Source organism: Lepeophtheirus salmonis, chromosome 5 (assembly GCF_016086655.4).
Source record: "Lepeophtheirus salmonis chromosome 5, UVic_Lsal_1.4, whole genome shotgun sequence".
NCBI lineage: Eukaryota > Metazoa > Arthropoda > Copepoda > Siphonostomatoida > Caligidae > Lepeophtheirus > Lepeophtheirus salmonis.
The window spans coordinates 30,283,945-30,301,587 of record NC_052135.2 but is presented as its reverse complement, the minus strand read 5'-3'; the positions used below and the strand labels follow the sequence as shown (position 1 = coordinate 30,301,587).

The following is a 17,643-nucleotide window of genomic DNA, read 5'->3' as shown; positions in this document are numbered from 1 at the left end:
GATTTTTACAGATCATGAACCAAGGGATTTTCCACCTTATATATATTTTTTTCACATGCTTAAATTTATTATTACTGCTAGATGGTCACAGTATTAGAAATGTTAAAAAAATCCACACTAAATATCAATAAAACAATCCCAATCAAAAATAGGATCCGACAAATAAATTGATGTTTGGATTTAATGATAATAATAATAAAAAAAAAAATCATAAAGCGCATGTTAAAAAACGAAATTTATATAGATATGTTATATTTCTATGGAGTGTAATTTCTTCAAAATTGTACCTTCTAATGAAGTTTTGCAATAGATTTGGATAAAAAGCTGATAGTATTGCAATCCTAGTTATAATTATTTTTATCGCCCGCTTACCATTTGAACATATAAAAAGGAAAAATCTTAATGGTAATTCTTCATTCTCCTGAATTCCTCCCGTCGTTAACTTAATTATATCACGCGTTCTTTAATCCAAAAAGAAACAGAAAAAAATGCATAAAATCGTTCAATGATTGTTGATGATTATTCACAGTTTAAAACTAGCTAATTCAACCAATCAACGTTCAGAACACTGATTAGAAGAACAGTAGTAAAAAGAGGAAGAGAATGTTGACTTTATACGGAATTTTTACTTCATGTTCTTACAACGCCATGTATTTTATGTAGTAAAAAAAAAAATGGTATCTGAGAGAATGTTGACTATAAAAGATAAAAAATACGAACTAGGTTCCGGTACTTAGATTTTTGCAGATCATCAAATAGAACCAAGGGATTTTCCAGCTTATATTTTTTAGTTCACATGGCCATCAGCCTTAAATTTATAATTACTTTTAGATGGTCACAGTATTAGAAACATTATTGAAAAAATCGACACTTAATATCAATAAAACAATCACAATCAAAAATAGGATCAAGATTTTGTTTCTAAATTTAAAATAAGATTCAAAACTTAGTTTCTTAAAAAAAAAGTACCTGCAATGCTCCCGTATAGGTGGAGTTTGTGAGGTAATATGGAAATAAATACAATTTGGTACCCTAGAACAAATTTCAAACCTCCCCCCCAGTACAAATTTCCAACTCTGCCTTTTGCCCCTCTAAACCGGCACTGAATTTATAAATCTATTTTTGTATTTAAATGGATGGACTCGGGGTCTGGAAGTTAAAAGATTAAGACATAAATAAGAGTTGAGACTTCTTTATTTCAAATAATAATATATATTGATTTCAGGAGCTACAAACAGCATCTATTGAAGATGTCATACTTATTGCAAAAAACATATTAGGCATTGAGTATAGGGAACTTGTATTTATTTCTGATCGTGATTCAGCAGATCAATCCAAATTTATTCGTTCCATGTCAGAGGCAGATGTTCCAATCAGCAATTTTGATCCAGGTAAAATGTCTTCTTTTATTTAGTGGGTATTTTTAGGACAATTTAATTGAAGAGTTTTGATCATCATTAAGTATGTTATATAAGTTTTTTATTATTTACTAATCATTCTTTAAATTTACAGCTACCATTTTACAAATACAAATGGATTGGGGAAAAGATGACTGCCCAATTTACAGGAGTGAAAAGAGTCCAAATATTACATATCCCTTCGCAATAATTCCAGTAGAAAAAAATTGAATATTCTTCCAATTAAAGTAATTTTATTTAATAAATTATTCCAGGAAAATAAAATATTCAAACGACGAATGCTCATTCCCTATTACAAGAATAGTCATCTGATTATTATAATGGTAAAAAATATTCAGTCCATTTTAAAGGCTATGGAAATGACAGTCATGGACTATTGTGATGAAAAAACGGATAGAGGAATCTATCATTCAGATACAAAGTATATTTCAATTAATTAAAAGTTAATAAATCCTGATATATTGATTAAAAATCATAGAATCATATTTTTACGAGAATCTTCTGATCAGGCTTTCATCATTTTCTCTAATCAAAGAGTATTAGAGCACCCCAGCGTTGCTGTTTTTCAAAAAAATATTGGTACTCAATCATCCTATACTGTATTGAACGTGGATCATTTCCAAGGCAATAAAATAATAAATAAATTCCTATGGACTCCATCCACTCAAGTAAATTATATAAATATCTAATTCTTCTATTTTTCCATTTTTTTATTAACAGGCAAAAAGCTTCGATCAAATTTATCCAAATTATAACGACTTCAACAACTATGAGCTACAAATAATTGGTCTTCCGTACTCATTCCATGTAACTGGTGTTGAACGGGACAATAGTGATCCACTGAAATCCAAAAATAACACATATAAAGACTACTGGGGGTTTGAAATAGACATACTTTATAATGCAGCAAAGGTTTTTAAATATTTAATTTTTTAATACCGGGTGGTCCATTGAAATCTGAACACTTACTAATTCAATAATTAATTAAGGTTGAGTGATTTAAATCAATTCATATTTCAATATTAAAGCGTAAACAATTAGATACAAAACATAACAAATTTGAGCAATCTAGCTTACGTACAAATCAAGAAAATGAAACTTGATCGTAAAACGAATTTCAATTCGCGCACTCCAAGCAGTTGGGCGTCTTTCGGACCACTTTTTACGACGTCAACAAGTTTGAAACGTTGTAGAGGTAGAAGGACTACCTCAAAAAAGCTAAACTGGGTCCGAGTGAGTTAAAGAAAGCCTCCCAGGCCAATTCCTCAAGTCAATGAGGGTCAATGCAACATATCTTGGGGTTTCACAACAGATTCTCAAGAGAGCAATTAAAAAAGTGTGTGGAAAGAGGGGTGTGAAGGTAGAGAGGCTACTTTGGATATCAAAAATGAAAGATACCCATCTCCTCTCTAGCAAGATTCTTTAAAATGAGTCTTTTGAATTCTTTAGAACTCTTTTTTGACACCCCTTTTGGCCCCCTACAACCCTCATGCAAACACCCTCGATTAAACCTTTTGAGTAGCCACTTTAAGCCAGCACTGGGACGCCATGACAGAGGACTGGTGCCAGACCTTCCGATGCCGCCTTGAAGCCATCATTGCCGCTAAGGGCGGCTAAATTAATGATTTAGAGAACTCTGACACACATCTATGTACAGCATTAATTTTGTAGAAATTCTATTTTTAATTAATAAATTATATCTTGTTGAATTTTAAAATTCAAGGTGTTCATATATTAATGGAATACTAGGTCATACTTATTTATTAAGAGCGATTTATCTGATATTGCAGAATTTCAATTTTAAATATAAAATATGGAATCCACCTGATGGGCTCTGGGGTAGTATTGAAGATGATGGGAAATGGTCAGGATCCATGGAGTATGCAAAAAGTGGCAAAGTGGATTTCGCCATGTCGGCTATTTTACAAAATTATCCTCGACGTTTAGTAAGTATTGTTGGAAAACTAAGTAATAAAAGATATATATTTTCTTTTTAAGGTTGCTGATCCAACCATTCATTTTGAAAATGATTACCTTGTCACACTTTCTAGAAAACCTACTCTTGTTCCACAATACTTTGCGTTTATAATGCCATTTCAACCCTATGTATGGCTTATAGTCTACATTACGTTTATTATAATGGCTCTTATTTTTACTTTAATATCCAAACAAGAAGAAAAAATAATTCATGGTAAACTAGAGTCTTGGTCGACTATGAAAAGCTCTCTTTGGTTTTCGTATGGAACCTTTGTTGGTGAAAGTGTTACAAGGGATACAAAGTCACATGACGCTAGGGCTTTAAGGTTATATAATTTCGGAAGTTCATTCATTTTAATACTTTAAAATTTATATAGATGGGCAATAGCAGTTTGGTTTATCTATTGCTTTGTAATGTCAGCGGCTTATGGAGGAGAGCTTAAGGCATATTTAACAACACCAACTTTTTCGAACCCCATTAATACCTTAGAAGATGTCGTAGAAAATGATCTTCCATGGGGAATGATTTTATATGGAGAATTGGTACAAGTTGGATGTTTATATATAACAAATTATTACGCAACCTTTCCCCTATTTATTTCAGGAAGAGAGCATCATGGCCCAAAGTAAAGACAAAATTGTACAGAAAATTTGGGCAGATAAAATTGTACTCGAATATCAAGTTCTTCCTCAAATTGAGCCCGTGTACAAAGGTGAGATGATTCTAATCGATTGGAAAAATGGATTGACTCCAGGTTTGAAAGTGGAATTTTCAACAAGTGGAGGAGATCCCCTGTTATATATGTCACCTCATCCTATTTTTATGAATAATTATAGTGGATGGGCCTTCAAACCTTTTAATCCTTGGAAAAAAATATTTGATAAGGTAATATCAATATTAATTTGTGTACATTTGGTCCAACTATAGTTTGTTACTTGCATTGAATTAATTAAATAGAGTTTCATGATTTAAATATGCTAATAAAATTTAAAAAAAAGAAAATACTACTGACCATATTCAAAAACCAAAGGTTCCTGCATTATGCAGTTTTTAATAAGACAGATTTCGCACAACACTGTGTTAGGAATTAGTCTGACTCTCCGTATAGTGCAGAATATTCCCTCCATATGGCAGATTTTTTATATAATTTAGGTCCACAATTATTTTTGTAGTTGGATAATGAGTTAGTCCATACTCTCCCTAGATATATTCATATAATATAACTGTATAATTTTGCATAGGGGGAGGGGATAAGTATTTGGTTTTATGCCAGACTCAAAACTTTTAGTTATAACTTATTATACAAACTTGCAATTAAAAAGGTTGCTGAATAAATATTTGTAAAGTTCCGAGTATTTAAATTTTTCTGTATTAGAATGATCGTATTTAAAATTATGTAAATACTCTATTAAAATTAAATGTTACAATTATTTTTTATGTGATACATTATTTCAAATAATGTTTGATTAATAAAATATTTTTTTTGTCCTTATGGTAATATAAAAAAAAAGGGGAAAAAGTAAAAGTAGACTTTGAAAAATAATTTATCTCATTTACAAATTTTATTACTTCAAATATCACTGTACAGCACAGATTTTAAATAACATTTTTTTTTGGTCCTAGAAAGTTCCATGAGGTCGGACCCTCTTTAATTGAATAAATGTTTAGGAACGAGTTAATTGTCGATTTTCAATATTCAAAATTTAATTCTTTTATAATATAGAAAAATGAATGTAACGCAACATTTATAGTGTTTATCAGCAACGTTACCTCTCACTTTATGAATTAAAATTTTGTTCTTTTTTTAATGTTTGCATAACATGCTGTTTCTTATTAAATCTAAGAAGCACTCGTTTATTATAGAAAAAAATTCTTGCACAAAAGTTAGTATACTATTAAATATGAACATATAGACAGTCTGAAGAAGCTTTTATTTCTTTTGCTGACAAGTGTCTTACGGCAAGAATCAGTGCCGGAAATCATTTGTTGTGAAATTTAGGATAAGTTTAACAGCATACTTGATTTGTTATTAAAGTTACAAAGTTAATTTATATATAGCAATGCATATATATATGTTAAAGTGCTTTAAAAAGGAAGTTTGCAGTTAATTCGGTCACAATTTTATACAAAGAGTTATACATTCATATTTGTTGAATTATTACTAATATCCCAAAAATTCTAGAGATCCGTGATTGTTATCATTATGTACAGATATAAATATTTCATTCGTTTCATTTTTATAGAAATAATTTAATAGATATAATTTAAACTGTATTTTGTTGTCAGTTCTGTATTTTTCTGTTTTTATAACCTTCTATCAGTATTCAAAGCATTGATTAGTCAAATTATAATTAGCTTTTTTTAAGCTGTGAAGAGTTCTAAGGAATTGTTAAATAATAATTCCGTTGTCGGGAAGGATTGGCTAACTAACAACTGATTTTGGGCCTTTTTCTGTTTCTTTTGAAGAAAAGTTGCACGGTATAATAAATGTAACGACGTGATAAGTACAATTTATTATTTATAGGGCTTGTTTACAAAATATGAATGTAACCAATCACGTTTCGACGTTTTTAATTCGAATGAACCAGTCAAATTCATATTTTAATTTACAGCATAATATAATAATATCATTCAAACTTTTGAATGCTCATTTATTATATTTTATATCAGTTTAAAAATTGATGCTGATTATATATAACTATCAATAATTTGGTCTCTGAAGAAGCAAATAAGTTTTGAATATAAAATTAATTCAAGCAACCTTTAATTTTATATTGATAGACGTAATAATTCCAAATATCAGTGTCAACATAAAATGGAATGAAATATTGTATACTTTCAATGCCGTAACTAAGGAGGGAGGGGTGCACTAAAAAAGCCGTGCCCCCAAAACGGATGCTTGTGTACCTCCATCTGAAATATAAATATAATTCTTTATTCCATTAAAATTACAGAGTTTTGACCACATTCTAAATTATTGTAACTATTGTGCTCAAGAATAGCTTACTTTTAAATGTACCCTCCATATTACTGAATGTTGTAAACAATTTGTTCATATCAAATTTAGGGCTATTATTAAAAAAAAAGGTAAGCAAAAAATGTCAACTCAAGCTAGTCTACCCACAAAGAAAAATGTTAGTGACGGGCCTAACGCCCCCTAGAATTTGGAATGCCCCCCTTAGAATCAGTTTTGATAAAAGGACTGCAATGATGTATTATTGTTTTGTAAACTAACACTATACTGCCGAGCCTAGTGTTGTATCAGTCCTTATTAAGGACTGACACAACACTTTGATCAGCTTTGGGGTGTGAGCAGGCGCATTTTCCTTTTGAAGAACCCCACTATGATCTGGTAAATTACCCCCATCTTTCTTCCCGGGTTCAGGCACTATTTTCTTGATAACTTATATAAAGATAAACAAATTAAATTTCTACACAGTGTTGTAATGAAATGTTCAACTTGTCTAACTTTATTTAATCTGTCTCTGAAATACTCACTAGGACTTCTCAATTAACTATTAACCTAGTGTTATATATAAAAAAAATTCTTGAGTGACTTCATCCTGTTAAAGCATTTTTTTAAATGTGTTTTTTTTTCGTTGAAGGTGTATGTTTTAGTTATCACTTATCAGAGTTTTATAACAAACATGCCAAAGAATCGTATATTCAAATAATTATATAGATCTCTCTATTTGTTTAATAAAAATCTTATTCACATTTCATGAATTTTGTATCTTTAATCTAGATAGAAATTCATGTTAATTCCATAAGAGTCACGAAAACCATTTCATATCTGCTTCATAAAAATTTACCTACATTTTTTTTTATGACTTACACAGATCATTGACATTAATTTGTGTTTCACATTTTTCTCAAAGGATATTAACACGAAATGGAATAGTATAATAATACAAGGTGTAGTAATAGAACTTCCTCCAGATTATAATGATTGGCAATCAGGCTGTAGAAGTTGTAGCTTGAGTAGATGATGTTTCATTCTAGAGACAAGATTATGATTTTTTTGGTGGAAATAGTTATTATGCGTAGGAGTAGTGATAAACGTGCGTTTGCCGTCGAAATAGGTATTGCCAAAATTGGGTTGACACTATATTAAAAAAACAACTAAAAAAATTATTTTCTTAATAATCTAATATAGAAAAAAACGATTTTTTCAATTCATTTTGATAATTTTCAGAATTGCCAATTACTAATTACTTAATCAAATAATTATCCACAGCTATAAAATAATATATATATATTTATGTTTGTATTTTTTTTGTATTACATAATTCTCCCTTTAAAACATCTTAATGAAAAGTTATTTAAATCATCCATAACAAGCAAATAAGACATTTTGCCAAATAAATTAGGCATTTCTATTTGTAAAATAACTATCCGATTAAAGTCTCTTACTGAAAACTTATTTAAAAAAAAGTAAAAAACTCACGGGCTATTAAAGTACCGAAGTTAGGTTTATTCAGTGTATGTACTGTAGCAGGATATCATATTATCCTTAAATGTAGTTGCCATTAGCGGCAATGATGGTTTCCAGACGGCGGGGAAGACCTGGCAACCACTACAAATGTAGTCCTTTGTCATAGAGTCCCAGTGTTGGCCTTGGTGTTTGGATGAAGGACACTGCCGGCCTATCCCCGAAATGCACCCAAAAGATAAAGTCGAGTGTGTGGACATCAGAGCTGAAGGGGACCAAAATTTTAAAAAAAAGGAGTTAAAAAGAACTCAAATTATTCACTCAAACTCATTCAAAAGTGTGTTGCAAACCAGAAGATGGATTTCTTCCATTCGATTTCGTTTCTGTGTTATTTTCTTGACTTGTACGTAAGCTAGAGACCTCGTTTGTATTGTTTTGTAACTAATTGCTTTAATATGTCGAAATATGAATTAATTTCAATCGCTCAGTTTTAATTAATTTTTAAATTAGTAAGTGTTCAGATTTCAGAGGAACTCCCGATCATTAAGATTTTATGTAAAAATGACTCCTTTGTTCCTTTTAAAGCCACCTTTTATCTTGAAAAGTGGAGGGAGGCGGAGGATATGAATGCTCAACAAATAGGGTAAATACTCAATCACCATAATATACCAAAAGCCCTAAAGAGGGGACAAACATACCAATGGAGCAAAAAAATATCCCTTTGCATTGTCATAGGTTTAAATTTCACAATATTTAAAAATTATTTTCCCTGGATGTCGATGAAGGACATCCTACTGTTAAATCAGGCGCTCCAGTACAGTGTTTCACAATTTTTTTTTTGGTTACATATTACATGAGAAATAATCAACATCTCCAAGTATCACAAATATTATTTAAAATTTTTAAAGTTTGACAACTTTTATATGAAAGACATAACGTGTAAATGGTTAATAGGGACTGTTTAACTCCAGAAACAACTTGTCTGCAGATGCATGACGCTAGTATTGCTGCAAAACTCAAGTGGGTTTTTAAGGAGACAAGACAATTGAAATAATAATGAAACAAAAGAGATGAATCTTAAAAATGTTCAGGGTTGTGACTTTTGAAATCCGTTTAAAACTTTCTACTTGCGCTATCTTCATCATTTGACTCACGTTATTAATATAATTGGAATTTTAGTAAATAAAAAGTCACACCTCTTGTCATTTTTTTAATCAAAAGTGAAGATTTTTAAGATTCATGTTTTTGTTTCATTATTATTTCAATTGTCTTATCTCCTCTTTCCTTAAAGTCTCTTAAGGTACAACCAAAAGCATAAAGTATTTTTATATAATTCCTACATATAGTCTACACAGATTTGTCGTTGTAATAAGAATCCCTTATAATTTCTATAGACTCAACCCTATATCACTTCCACTTAAGTATCTTTTATCTATAAACATTTTTAGTTGATAGTATTACGATCAGATTTGTTAGGTAACGTTAATAAAAACTGTTTAATGAAGAAAATAGCCTCCAAGACCCCTCCATACATTCGAAACCTAACAAGACCTCAAATTTTAAATACTAAGAGGAAGTCAAATTTTGTCGACAAATTCAAATTACATTGCGGCATCATTTTCTTGTTTTATAAAACTTGGCTTAGAGCTTGGATTTTTCCCATTTCCTAATATTTTCATACTTAATTAATTATCCTTTAAAACCCACTTGAGTTTTGCAGCAATACTAGCACCATGCATCTACAGACAAGTTGTTTCTGGCGTTAAACAGTCCCTATTAACCATTTACGTTATGTCTTTCATATAAAAGTTGTCAAACTTTAAAAACGACGTAAAATCGGGATCATGTTGAATGTAGTTACTGCAATCAACAGAAGTCAGGGTAAGTCGATGAAGTACCATACCAAGGCTTTTCACGTCAGTGAGTGGACTATGAAACGAAATGTGAAGGATTTAGGGAAGACCTCTTTTGTACGACGACATTGGTAACTACTTTTAATAGTAGGCAAGGCTAACTGGGTCAAGAGAGGCCCGAAATTCTTTACTTGGCCACCCTTCTCCCAGACTGTTCTCCCCTCGACTTTATCATTTCGGGTGTAGTTGTGAAGAGAACCTGTGGTACCCCTTACCGAAATTTTGATGAGCTCAAGGCCTCCGTTGAGCAACAGTGGGAGGCTATGTGTGATGCCTTCATCAAGAAGCGCTGCAGAGCTTTTAATCCTAGGTTGGAGGTCATGGTGGTAGTCAAAGAAATCATTTTGAAAAATGGAAATATATATATCAATTCAGAAGTATGTGATAAAGCCTCAATGTTGATCTCCTTTTCATTCCTTTAAAAGTTTAATGTATTTGTTCGTGATCAAAAAGTCCAAAATTTTACCTCGCACATTGTAGTATATACTTCGTTGGGATTTTTCTCTCAATGTCATAGTCATACACCCCCACAATATTTCATCATATAAATATTACACTTTATCTAAAAAAGTGGGGGACAAGAGCCCCTATGGTTCTGTTGCCACTGGAAGAAGCATAAAGACACAAGACTTGAATAGTTCTTTGCATCGGAAAAGGTTTTTTCCCTATTTACGGAATACGTAATATATATTACTTTCCTTATTAAACAACTCCTTTTAATAAGATTATTATTTTTATCCAAGGTACAACCATTAAAAACTAGGTTTTTGTTACACCTTCTATTCTCCCTTTACAGAAAGAAAGAGAAAGATTCAAGGGTGTGCACGGAAAATGGTTTGAACTGTGGGTGGCATTTTTCTTTCAATTAGTGAGATAAACAAAAAACTCAATTTGGAATAGTTATAATTTTAGGATGAGGATTTATAATGAATCAAGGGAAATATCTAAAATCTACATTAATACATAATATTCAAAATTTAGGTGCGATTGAATCCCAAGCCCCCTTGCCTTTCTTTTAGAGTTTGTCGGAAAATGGCAGGATATCTTTACTTATATTTGCTTTGTTATCTCTGCCACGAAGTTACGTCTTCTTCTGGGTTTGTTTTTACGCAGGATTACGGAAAAAGTAACAGTTCAATTTTGCTAAAACTTTGTAGGAAGATTAATTGTATATTTAACAGTAAGAATCCATTAGATTTTGAGAAGTTTAGGTCACAAGGAATGTTAATAACGTAAAATAGACCATAACTTCTGAACAAATTAAGATACATAACACAAATTAAACTTTGAGAGGTCAAGATGCGCTCTCTACCAAATGTCTATTCTTGTTCTATTATATTTTATAACCCAGACTAGTATATTTTTGAATTTTTTATATAAAAAATGCAAGATTTGGGTAAAAAATTGATGTTAGAAAACGGATTAACCTGTTTTCAATTATTTATTATGCGCTTCATGTAGCACCTTCTAGAATGGATTAGCTATAGTTTTAAATTATTATGAACACAAAAATTAGTAGAACAAGGAGGAAATTTTCGATCATGAACTATTTGCCAAAAATTGTGTGTTCTAAATTTATATAGTACTATTCAAAAGAACGTTATTTTTTTCAAATTTATTTTTTATTTCAAATATTTGTTGGTACTGAGGGTGTAATTGAAAACTAAACACTTTGAATCTGTAATTTTAAGAAGTATAATTTCGGGAGCTAACTCTGCTCAATGAACTAAACTTTGTACAAATGTTGAACTCATTTCTAATCTTAAATGTAGCCTCCATCAACTTTGATATTTGCCTTGATACACCTCTGGAAGCACTGGCAGGCGGTAAAAATGTAATAGGTTCTCATGGAGTTCCAATGCTCATCAACGGAAGCCTCGAGATCTATGGTACCCTTGTACAGTGGCTCTGTCCTCGACATGTGTCGAGAAGGACAAGTAACATCGCTTCCCGCCAAAATGGAATGTTGGTCTCCAAAAAGGACCTTTGATATAAGCACCATCTTGTTAAAGGACCACATGATCGTCAGGATCCGGTCTGTATACAGGGAATCAACTTCGTCCTCAATATGAGACGTAGTCAGTAGCGTTGAGGCTTTACCCTTATTTGAAACCGTTGAGTGGCGTTGGATGCAATAAATCCCAAGTTCATTACCAATGCTTGTAGTCATCAAGCTGATGGACTTCCTCTCTATATCAATATCGTCATTTATGGCCTTATTGACGTTATAAATAGTCTGCCTGCTTGCCTAAGTCAGGTTTCGAATCTCTGTTGCTGTGTTCCGCGCGAAGTAGAGCTAACAGTGTTTTTTTTTTTTGTCTCTTTAAGAGGCAATTTTTCGAATGATTTTGTTAACTTTTTGGAGGGGGTGTCAATACATACATACATACGACAGAGGAATTATGAGTGTATGAAAATAAATTATAAAATGTATTAATGAATGATTCCTTCAAAAATGTGTTAACTTTGAACTTAAGTTATTTAAACATAACAAGAAAGTTTTTTTAATGGTTATGATAAAGCAGTGTGTTATTTTTATTTCTCTCTTTTATAAGTGTCCAAATTTCAACTAAGCACCTGGTGCATATATATATATATACCTTATACATATATTTATCTTAAATATACACTATATAGTTCCTTCACATAAGCTAAAAAAATATATTGAATTGGAGCAACGAATTCATAAAAACTCCTACGATCTTTGATATTAATTATTTGATATGTACAATGAATGAATGAATGATTCTTTCTTAAATAAGTTAACTTTGGAGTTTAGTTATTTAGACTTATTGAGGGACTTTTTAAAAGATTTTTACTGATGGTTTTGATCGAACAGTTTCACATTCTTCACGGCGTTACCTCGCTAACATCAAAATATCCAATGTATTTTGATGTCAGCTGTCTCACTATATACGTCATTTCAAGATTTATTCTGTTTGATTTTAAACGATACTTATGCTCTGTTTAAAAAAAAACAGGATTGTAATTTCTTGTTGATCCCTCGTCGTAACTAAATATATTTTGGGTTTTTTTATTACTTCCTTCGGTGTTATCCCGAATGTTTGCTGTCAGCTGTCGAGCTTTCTGCTTCTTTTCATCGAATCAGTATTCTGAACTTTGATTGGTTGAATTAGGATTTCTTCATTGTGAACAATTCCCAGCAGTCATTGAACAATAATTTCATATATGAAACAACGTAGCTCAATAGACAATGGGCTCGGAAGAAATTAATCTCTTGAACTCAATTACAGTAGATTCATGTCTCGGTCGTTTCTCGAGAAGAAAATATGTTATACGCTTTAAAGACAAACCCTAGATGGAGTAATTGTAATATTATAGTGTTTAATCCGTGCAACTTCATCCAAGGGCGTCCACAGGATTTAAATTTTTTACGGTTTTTTTTTTTTGAAAAAAGTTTCTTGTAAAAAGCAGAAATCCTTTAATTGGAGGGAGGGGGGGTTACAGTCGCCCCAGCCCTCTCACTGCCGACGTCCTCAAAATCTATGTTTCGGAAGAATAGGCTAACAACAACTAATATTGGGCCTTTTATCTCGAGATCCTCTCTTCTTTATCTGATAACCTGTCGTTTTGTTTTTAGTTTTACTTTTCCAAAACATGTTGATAATTATGCAAAGTTAAATCAAATCAGGCATATAGTATTTCTTAACATCTTGTGACACATAAAATAGGGTCCTCCAATTCAAGATTAATAGAAATACAAGGTTATAGCATAACGCTTTTCCGACTGATGTTTAACTTCCACCTCGCTTTTTAATAATGACGTGATAAAGTATAACTCTTACCAGGAGTAGCCATATATTACCTTCCTTGACTGCTACTATTAGAGTACTACTGTTATACTCTATGACGTCATAATCCGTCTATCTTGCCTAGCAGTCAATATGGTATATCAAATTGAAAATTCTAGCAAGCCCGATAATATAATAGTGTAGCCTTGTATTATTATTAAACTTGATCGAGATGTTATATTTATTATATAATAGCGTAAGTACTCAGCATTGCCGGGAGTAATAGGGCATCAGCTTAAAGACAAATTTTGCTTTAATAATATGGAAGGTAATTCCTCAACAAATCATCATTGTTACTCTTGGTTTTTCATGAGCAGAATCACACGTAGCTACTCAATACTTAAAAAAATACATATATGTTCTCTCCTCAAGAATGATAGAATAATAATAAGAGTTTGAGAAGAAAAAATGATATGATGGGATCACCCAGGGAGTACTTTAGTCTCTAGAGAGCTCACTCGCTGTGCTTTAACTACCCACACCCACTGCTAAAATTTATTACCTTTCACATTTTTATCTTATATAACAAAACAAACACAAATAGTGCTCCCTGTTTACACGCTCTATGCTATATACAAAACACCTACGCTATTTCATGAATACAACTATATTGTTATTTCTTTTATCAAAAATATGTTTATTATATCCATAAGGGAGCACTTTATACAGTGGACCTTTATGCACGCTCGATGCATTTTCTTAAATAAAAACTGACTGTATAAAAATTAAACATACATAAAGAGAAACTTTGCTATAGTAATGTATATATAATCTTTCGCGGAGCCCTTGAATATGCACCGAGGAGCCCTGGGTAAGAACCATCAATTAGAGCAATGAACATCTGAATGAAAAAATAGCAAGTAACCTGATATTATTCCTACAATTATACCTTTGTTATTAAAAAGATTTTAATATTCATAAATGAAAAACAAGTATAACAAGATAAATGATTTTCAGCATCCCTATGGGTAATACATTCATTTGAATTCACTTGCTAATAAAACAAATTGATAAAGCCTATGGACCTCTATTTATCTATCTATTCCTAGTCCGATTTGGACTTATATTTTGGTCCTAACAATAAACTGAAATTTAATCGTTTTCAAATTGTAAACAATTTTTTTTCTGTCTCAATCAATGGTCCGATTTTTATCCCGCTATAGATATATGAGCTGTACGAATATGACTTAAGCAAGTCATTTAACTTCATATGGAGAGATGTTCACCATGTTGAAACAAAACTTACGTCGTTACTAGTATTTTACTGGCCTTTATTTATTCAGTCTAGTTTTTAAGACCGGTCCTGTTGGCCCTGAGGACAATCATTCCTTGGGACCAGTCCTGAACTGTTGGTCATTTGAGTTTTCCCTACAAATTTGATGGTCTATTAAGCTAAATAAGATGTATGAGATATTTGCACATACTTAGCAAAAAATAATTATGTTAACATTATATTTTTACTTAATTATATCATTTGTTATATTATATAAGAAAATAATTTAACAAAAAAGCAAAACACCCCTCAATGAAGTCTGTGGGATTTTCAAACCTAAGCCCAACACTAGTACCTAACATACATAATATCTTCCATTAATTTAATGTATGTTTATTGGTAGGCGTGTTGGGGAGTACTTTCCTTACCAACAAACCCCTTGGCTCTCAACAGCTGCTCTGGTTATTTTTATAATTGTTGTACATCATACACACACACACTACCAAGAACTTGTCCTTCCACCCACATCTCTCAAGATACATATATATGAGTCAAATAATAAGAATATTGGCGCAAGTTCCTCTAAGATGAATCATTTATCAGATCATTAAACCCCCGAATAGGTATTATTATAAATTTTAAAGTCACACTGTATTTGAGTAATATTTAATATTCATTATCTATGTATGTAGATGTAATTTGTACATCATTCAAAAATCATTCAACTTCATATATAATACGTGGGATTCACTCATGTTTTAACATTGAGTACAAATCAAATCCGGATAAGATACATTTCCTTATAAGGAGTATATTGTAGGTCCGTATGTACTTGTTGCAGTCCAATCTTAGAATCGGTTAATAGGACTGTCATTCCTTGGGATGGGTCCGTAATCTGTCGATCCTTGGAATATTTATTAAATGTCGATGTTTTAATAAGTCAAATAACACATAATGAGATATATATTCAGAGCATTGCACAGTTCTTGCACAAAATAATCATGTTTACATTGTAATGAAAAATAATACAAACATACTATAATATTTTTACTTAGTTATATAATTTGCAGAGCTGAATAAAGGGAAATAGAAACAAAGATTGAAGACAGAAGAAAATATACAGGTGGAGAATAGATGGGAGCAGAGATAATATAATTTTCCAAATAAAACCTTTTACTTTTGTATTATAATACTTTTTAGGATAACTTAATATTTGAATAAAACCTTTTCCTTCAAATGCTGGAGTGATTTAAATTTTTTTTTTTTTTTGATTTTTATCTATATAGTATGTAAATCATATTAAAATATGATTCTGAATTAAAATTTTACTATAAAAGCGCGATTAAAAAAGACTTTAAATGCCAAACCTTCTGCAATTGAAAATATTAAAGTTAATTTTCATATTCTATTGGTTTTATAATAATAATAAATTCGGGGTTTATAGTGCTATATTACAGTGCCTAAAAAACTCTAAAACTATTTTAACACCTTTATTCACATGTATATAATCTAAGTTATCTTTGGTTAAAGTTGAAATGTTTGTTTTTTATTCAGAGGCCTTCAAAAGACAGCTGTCAAAATTTTAAAACAATTTGTTCGTTAGTTTGTGAGTTATTGTGCTAAGTGATACCTACCTTTTCTTATTTCCAAAAAACAATGGATCAAAAAAAACTTTGTCTTTTAATTTTATATACTTTTGATAGTCAAAAATACCGTTCAAGCTGAGTTATGGCTTAAATTTAAAAAAAATTCTGGGGACTCTCTTCTATAAAGAGAATAATAAAAATACCTTTTGAACAAAAAAACAAAACCCGTATTTTATATATGTTAAGCCCGGGACTTTTCAGCCATTAGTTATTTGTGTGTCATAACTAAGAATGAAATAAAATAAAAACTGCATTTCATTCATTATAATTATTGCAGTTTATTCTCCAATGTAAAGAAATGGGACTCATCAAAAAATGGATAGAATTAACCTTTTCTCGAATGAATGACGAATTTCTACAAACAGGAAAGCCTAAGAAAAAGGAACTGGATGAACGACCTCCTGTGTCACCCCTCACATTCAACGATACACAAGGAATATTTTTCCTCTTTATTTTTGTCCTTTCCTTTCCTTTCCTTGCGTTTGGGGCGGAGTTCATTAGGAGATACAATTGACTCAAGGGAATTTTGGAGCCATTCACTATACACCACTAACTTATTATCAGTTTTGCAATTTATATATAAATATTGTGTTTTCTTGAATGTTAATTCTTGTGTCTAATTATCATGTATTATAGTTACAAAAATACATATAAATATTTTTCGATTAAAAAATAATTATGTCTCATAACTGTCACATCACAAGATATCTCAATTTTTCTCTCTGAAAATGCATTTAAAATTTTTGCTTCATTATATGAAAAAATATATTGTAACACACGAATCAAACACTTATCGAAAATATAGATCTTAACCTACTATTCATTCTTCTTGGATTAAAGGTCAATCATTTTATTGTATTCTTTAAAATATGTTTGATCATTAAGAAGTTAAGATTTGATAGAGAAAAATAGTGTATGAACTGCAATAAATTGAGAAACTCCTGTCACAATTTATGGTATTTGTAAGTAGGATATTGTAGAGTGTTTTCATGTGATGTGAGCATTGTTTTTTGTTTATTTTTGTACCTGGGTACATTATATTTCAACTTATTATCTTAATTTTACATTAATTTTAATTCTTGGGCAATTCTAGATACAATATTTTACAATATTACAATAAGATCCTTAGGCCATGGAGTACTTGTGTCTCTAAATCTATAAATAATTTATTTCCTCTTGACTTGAGCGATGTAAAAGTAATAGCTATTTATTATTTTGTTTAAAGTACAGA

General features: G+C 31.0%; 1 protein-coding gene across 1 annotated transcript in view; it reads left to right on the top strand.

The window, feature by feature from the left end:
- Nucleotides 1-17,235, top strand: part of LOC121118796 (ionotropic receptor 21a) — a 32,560-nt gene extending 15,325 nt beyond the window's left edge. Inside the window, exons 2-11 of the mRNA XM_040713380.2 lie at nucleotides 1,226-1,391; nucleotides 1,513-1,613; nucleotides 1,673-1,839; nucleotides 1,897-2,086; nucleotides 2,139-2,330; nucleotides 3,209-3,364; nucleotides 3,417-3,721; nucleotides 3,773-3,938; nucleotides 4,000-4,281; nucleotides 16,690-17,235. Of these exons, the coding sequence (XP_040569314.2) occupies nucleotides 1,226-1,391; nucleotides 1,513-1,613; nucleotides 1,673-1,839; nucleotides 1,897-2,086; nucleotides 2,139-2,330; nucleotides 3,209-3,364; nucleotides 3,417-3,721; nucleotides 3,773-3,938; nucleotides 4,000-4,281; nucleotides 16,690-16,926 (1,962 nt within the window). The 3' untranslated portion in view covers nucleotides 16,927-17,235. The remainder of the gene's footprint in view (nucleotides 1-1,225; nucleotides 1,392-1,512; nucleotides 1,614-1,672; nucleotides 1,840-1,896; nucleotides 2,087-2,138; nucleotides 2,331-3,208; nucleotides 3,365-3,416; nucleotides 3,722-3,772; nucleotides 3,939-3,999; nucleotides 4,282-16,689) is intronic.
- Nucleotides 17,236-17,643: the final 408 nt, after the last annotated feature.